The 6,886-nt window shown below is 32.3% G+C and overlaps 1 protein-coding gene across 6 annotated transcripts in view; it reads left to right on the forward strand.

Moving 5' to 3' along the window:
• Positions 1-6,886, forward strand: part of LOC106463634 (rho GTPase-activating protein 45-like) — a 116,788-nt gene that overhangs the window by 54,912 nt on the left and 54,990 nt on the right. For all 6 annotated transcript variants that reach the window (XM_022391175.1, XM_013923683.2, XM_013923684.2 and 3 more), the window contains one exon: positions 3,590-3,650. In XM_022391175.1, the coding sequence (XP_022246883.1) occupies positions 3,590-3,650 (61 nt within the window). The remainder of the gene's footprint in view (positions 1-3,589; positions 3,651-6,886) is intronic.

Consider the following 6,886-nt stretch of genomic DNA (forward strand, 5'->3'; position numbering starts at 1 on the left):
GTTATAGTAAATCCGTCACATAATGAACCATTGCCTATGCTGTTCATTATGTTATAGATAGCCGTTCGTAGCATTACATCTCTTTACATTTCTCTGTACAAATATCCTTCATTGTAAAGGAATATGATATGGTATTTATCCAACCATAAGTTTAGCCATAGCGGCATTGTACGGTGAAATGGTCAAGAATTCGACGTGAACCTAAGATATGGGTAACAAATGTATCAACCGAGGCGACATGCTACTTCATTACCATATACAAATCATTCTTCATCAGAAAGTAATAAGCTATTAAGAAAAAAGGTGTTTTTTTATCATTGCTGTGCATATGTATAGGTTTATCTAGACTGATATCATAGGAAGCTCATAATGCTTTATCATAAATAACATCACCTTATGATCACATATGCTTGTATTTATTTATTAAGTCTTCTTCCACAGCTTCAATTAAAATTATTTGAAATAATAACTTGACCTTGTTAGGTCCTTCATTCACCAAGATTCTTTGAAAAGCTGTAGTCAAAGTAACAGCTTGAAATTCAAATAGTTACCACGGATAACTAGTTTTATGCTTTTATTTTCAGTACATTTTACTTATACTGTGGTATGTTTATAATCGTTGAGTATCAGCAGCAGGCTGCAATAAGCCATAGTTCTGGAACCTGAGCAGGTGAGCGAACTTTTGAGAAAGACGCTGTGGAGCAGTGAAGACAAATGTTCCTAGCTTGGCTTTAACACTTTATTTACGTTGTAAATTTAGAGAGAAAAATACACTATGCAATTACTCTGCATAGTATTATGTCAGTGTTTGAATGACTTAACAATTAGAATTATATTTTGATCAAATATCCAAGATAAAAGCTTACACCTAGCTCATTGCCTCTAAAATTAGTTGTGCAACTAATTCTTGGACTTACAACAAAGCTGATCAGAAAAACGATCTTGCCGTGATAATTCTGTTTCCAGAACGTAGATATATATATATATTAACTTCCTATCAGAGCAAGCTACCTACTTTGGTCAAAACTGGTAATCAACCAAGTATTAAGTATAGCTAATTAAGGTGACATTGGGGTTGATAAAGTCACCCTTGAACTTTTAAAACAACCAATCAATATTTAAAACATGTACATTCAGATATTAACTCCTAAACGCTAATTTGCCAGATACAATATCCTGATGAACCAATGGGAAAACAGTAACAGTCCTATATGACCATTGACGACAAGCTTGAAATTCTACACACTGTAGTTGCTTTAAAGTAATAATAAACTATTCAAACCAATATAATATTCTAATATTTTCAATTTTCCATTGATTAAATTAAGTAAAATGGTATGCAATAAGCAATGTTAATGTTTATTTTACTAACAAGTTGCGGCTTTTTTTAAGTTCTTAGTAATGAATCTTAACTCCCCACTGCAGCCATTATTCTAATATACTTGCATGTCCGTTCAGTCCACCCATATAGAACTTCTCTGAACATATAAATAACAACAACTGAAACTTTGGCTTCCAGGAAACAATTTTCTTGTATCATCTTTTTTTTCATTTACTACTATCATTATTGCATCTCTGGAAATTGATCTTTCAGAGACGTGAAAATATCGGTCAATGCACCATACATATTGCCACCAGGAGCACTAGAACCAAAAAAAAAAAAAAGGATGATTTGACCTTTCTTCATTTTAATAGGTACACATATAACCGCTACTTTAGGTCATGTACAATTACTTTCAATACAAAAGAAAAAAATACATGGGATTGTAGCCGGTAAACGTTTCCAATAGACATTTGAAATGGATATTAATAAATAATGATTTTGGCTTGTTATATAAAATTACGTAACAGTATGCCATGTTGTGAAACACTGCTCAAATGAAACTGTAACATTGTTATAAAAACTCTCTAGAATAATGTGTTTAACATTATTTTACTTATCTAATTGGTGATTGGCTGAGTATTCATGTAGAGAGGACGATATTATTTCAAGTATGAAAACAAGAAACTTCTAAGAATATTTAGATTGTGTTCTCCATATGTAGTGTTAAACATTAAAGAAGTCTTACAAATCCAATCGCTATCGAAGGTTTAATATCTTAAGATTCATTAGGGCTACATATAGTACTTTTAACAATTATATAAAAGAAGGAATAGAGACAGTAAAGTTGACTACCAAGAGGTGACATGGAACGACAGAGATTAAAATGTTTGAAATTATGTATTGGAATGAACATACAGCATTGTGTACAGTTACACGTATGTAGTTAAAACAAATTAAGAAAAATTAAAAATATTAAATCTAATTTAATAATTTGGATTGTTAAAAAGTGCTTAACTAGCAGTGATAAATGGATTAACCCTCATTTCAGCTGGTATCTAAGAATTCTCAGGTTCAAATTGGAGCCGAGGAAAACTGGGGTCAGCATGGGTTGTCTCACATCCCTGGGAACAGGTCTTGTTTGTGAGGGGGGAATTTGGTAGTTTTAGTTGTTAAAAAGTGCTATGCTAGGAACTGTTAGTTGAGTTTATCTCTGTTGGTAGAGCACTCGTCTGTAGTATGATCTGCTCAGTTTTCAGTCCCGTTTGAGGAAGGTTAAAAAAAGTGGATTAACACACTAATATAAACAACTTATATCATTAATGTACAATATATTAGCATGTGTTTTTGTATTAATTATGTATTTAAATGTGGGTCTTCATAAAAAAAATTAAATGAAAACGTATATAATTTCTTCTGTTAATTATTGTGTGTGGCTACATTTTCAACTTCAATGAGATAGAAGAAGAGTATGAAAAATGTAAAATACAGGAAGTTCCAAATTTATCTTTCCTATTTTAAATTTGAATAATTGAATAACTAAAGAAATACAACCATGCAGTTTTCAACATCTTGTAGCCTAACTCAAACAATTTTTATTTATTGTTATTGTTGTTGTTGTTTCACTCCAGTGAGTAGTGTTACCCCATAAACTGACAACTGTGCAAGAAAAGGCTAAATGCAATGGATTTGTCGGGATGGGCCAATTCCATGGCCTCCGAGTTCCCCAGACGTCACTCCCCTAGACTTATTTCTTTGGGAGTTTGTTAAGGATATATCGTGTACCTATAGCAAACATCATGGAATTAAATACCAGGATAACGGATGTCATCGCCACCGTAACTACGGGCATGTTGCAGCGAAAGTGAACTGAAATCGAATATTGGTTAGATGTGCTGAGAGCCAGTAATGAAGTCTTCTGACTTTTAAAGTTGGGCTAGATGTTGAAAACTGCATGGTTGTATTTCTTTAGTTATTTAATTATTAATTGTTAAATAAGAAAGGTAATTTGGGACCACCTTGTACATCTGAGATGAGCAAATAGCTAATGGAAATTACTAAACGTACGTACTTTGTAAAGTAATTAAACTTATATAACATATGATATTTTAATCTTATAAACTTGTGTATAGTTAAATTAAGTTTCGTATAGTTACTAATGCACATTCATTACGTCATTTTCCTCAAATCATTATCTACTTTTCAATTATCCATAATTTCGATACAGATTAATAAAAATCATACATTAATGAAAGGGTTGTTTTACAGTCACGTGAAAAAGTTTTCGATGATGGAGAAAATGAACTCTTTCCTAAAGACAAAGACTCAGGTAACATAGTATTTGTGTGTATATTAAAATGTTTTATTTATATTAAAATGACACAATATATTTAAATATTTTGCTTATTAAACTAAAAAAAATATTTTTATTAAAAACTCATCACAATTTTTGTATAGCTAACTTTGACATTTTATCAAATATGTACAGAGTGATTTAACAAAACAGAAGATAAATATTTAATTACGTAAGCTTTCACTGCTAAACAGTTACTCAGTATTTGTCTAAAATTTTACTTTCAAACTCCGTTAAGTATTATAGTCTAGTTTTAGAAGCAGTGACTATCGGAACATTGTGAAATTTACCTTCTTCGCCCGAACAATATTAACGTGCTCATGTCCCAGGATAGTTAGGAACGTCACTGTGATTGGAAGTCATAGTTTTGTGTGTTTATCCTTCAAGAGGACTTATGAGGTTACTCTGATTAACGGTGTAGTTCTACGTTTTTTAATATTGTGACCTCAACAGAAGTGATAAGTTCACTGTGTCAATCAATATCGTTATATCTGAAATGAAAATTGATGAAAAGCGGATATTCACTACATTTATGTGTGTTTTCAGTCGCCTCGCGAGTCGTTCTCTGGTGAGTAAGCCTTAAAACTAGCTCCAATAATTTGGATTTCATGTATGAATGTGTAAAAACTCGGTTTTAACTATTTTCATTCTTATTTAATATTACAATAGGATGACTCTTTAATGTCATTACATCTATTAATCATTACTGTTAAACAGTACTTACACTTCAAGAAAACTAGTGAATTACTACGACTAGCAGTTTAGTTTTATGTATTATTATTATCCTGTGAACGTTACTGAGCTTATGAGATAATAGCGAACAGCAGAGTAGTTTTACGTGTTTCTCAATATTTGTACCTCGCGAGAACTACTGAGAATTCTGTGAGTAGCTGTATTATTTGATCTGTTTCTTGGTAATGTTGACGCTGTTTTTACCACAACAGATGCATGTAGAGGTTACTGTGAGTCCTCCCCCCCTTAGAAAAAAGAGTTTGGGGTTTACTACAAATAACAGTGTAGTTTTGTCTGTTTTCCGATTTGTCATCAGTAATGCTACCCCAAATAAACTATTGAGATTAATGTATTTAGCTGTGATTTGTATGTGTTCATGATATTAGTAACGGTATTGATAGGTATATACAGAGAGCTAGTTTATCTACTTTGATTAGCAGTGTAGTTTTATCTATACCCGGTATTGTTAACGATATTTATACCTTAACGAAACTAGTACGGTTACTACAACTTGCCGTTATTTTTTTTCTGTTCCTAAATAGTGTTATCTGTTTTTATACATCCAAATAATTATTCAGATTATTGTTTGTGGCTAGCAGTGTAGTTTTATGTGTTTCTCATTGTTATTAAGGGTCCTCATACTTCAAGACTTCTATTAAGGCTACTGTGACTAGAAGCACATTTCTAACTCTTTCTGCATTATTTAATAATACTCATACCTTAAAGAGAACTAAATTAATGTGACTAGCAGTTTAGATTTATAAGTTCCTCGATATTGTTAAACATCCTCATAACTCAAAAAACGCTTGAAAGATAACTGTAACTTACAGTTTGAGTTCATCGGTTTTCCGGTATTATTGGCGGTAATAATGTCTAAAGAGATTTTGCTTTAATTCTCAATGTATCTGTTTCTCGATGCCCCCAAAGAGCTAGTAAGTTTAATATGAGTTGAAGTGTGCCTTTATGTGTTTGCCAGTATTACAGTATTATTCTCCTCAAGTGAGGCTACTGCGATTAGCAGAGCAGTTTTATCTGTTTCCTGATATTTTAACGGAAATCTTGCTTCAAAAAAGCTGGTAAGGTTACCGTAGCTGACAGTTTTATAGATTTTCAAAACTGGAAATGTTATTAATATGTCAATACAACTGTTGGCTTTACTAAGACAACAGTCTTGTTCAATGTGTTTTCTGGTATTCTTAGCAACACTAAAATCTCAAAACAGCTATTGAGTTTACAGTGACTAGCACTGTAGTTTTATCTGTTTTGCGTTCTTTTAAACGGTACTTTTATCTCCCAGGAGCTAGTGAGTTTACTGCGGATAGCAATAATTTTATGTGTTTACTAATATTTTAATTGTACTTATATCCAGGATCGTCGAGTTCTTTCAGGACCCCCAGAGAAGGATTGGTGTCAACCACTTTTCTCAATCAATTACTCTCCTCCCTCCCAAAATATTGAAAAAAAAAATAAACTGGCATACACAGCAATACATACATCTTTGTAGCATATTTGTCAGCTAACTGTGGAACAGCATTACGACATGTGACTATTGCAATCACTTTGATTGTCAAACGAAATGGCAGCTTCAGTGAATAGAACAACGGATGAAATAATGCATTTAAAGCATAACAGATTGCAACATTTAATTGTTTATTACAAATTACATACAGTCTTGAAGTGCGCTTATAATGCTGTATCTTACTACACTATTGTGATTGAATATTTATTCAAATTTTAAGGGTCTATAGAGTCTAAATCCAGCCAGTGGCTTTTAGAGTGAAGATCCCATTATCTCTGAAAAAAAGCAGTAAAACCAGAGTCTTACTGGTATTGTGTCTGTGACTGTTGTTGAATGTTAAAATATTATAATCCTTCGGACTGGGATTGCCAGGACTTTTAGAGTGGGGATCACATTGACCTCAGATCAGTAACAAGAAAAGATCAGTAAATATTAAGATCATTTTGTGGCTACTACTGAATCTGAAATATTAAAATCCCTCGGACTGTTTTTCTTAATTGAAAAGAGAACTACTTCTTAAGCACACCGGAAAAGAAAGTACTAGATAATAAACCTGTTACAAATATATATAAGGATAAACAAAATAAATAAGAGCTTCCACTTTACAGAAACGCGCTGATGAAGTTTCTCAATGAGAAAACCTATATTTAAAAAATATCTTAAACGTTTCTCAAAAATCATTCGTGGACTCGTTTTCGAAACACTGAACAATTTCAGGTGTTTGTGTGGTTTTTAGTAATTATACATTATTTAATTATTGAATGTAAAATATGTTACGTAATCCAGATCCAAAGATGGAGAACACTACAACATTGTAGGAAGCTGCAGTACTGTGTAGTGTAATACAACTAGATCGTATAGCCCATCAAAAATGACAGAGCAAGTACTAACACCCAGAACCCCATAGTATACCCTAACCTCACATTTCATAGCTAACTGAAGTAAATAAATTTTGCGAAAT

This window comes from Limulus polyphemus, unplaced genomic scaffold, assembly GCF_000517525.1.
Source record: "Limulus polyphemus unplaced genomic scaffold, Limulus_polyphemus-2.1.2 Scaffold1450, whole genome shotgun sequence".
NCBI classification, from domain to species: domain Eukaryota; kingdom Metazoa; phylum Arthropoda; class Merostomata; order Xiphosura; family Limulidae; genus Limulus; species Limulus polyphemus.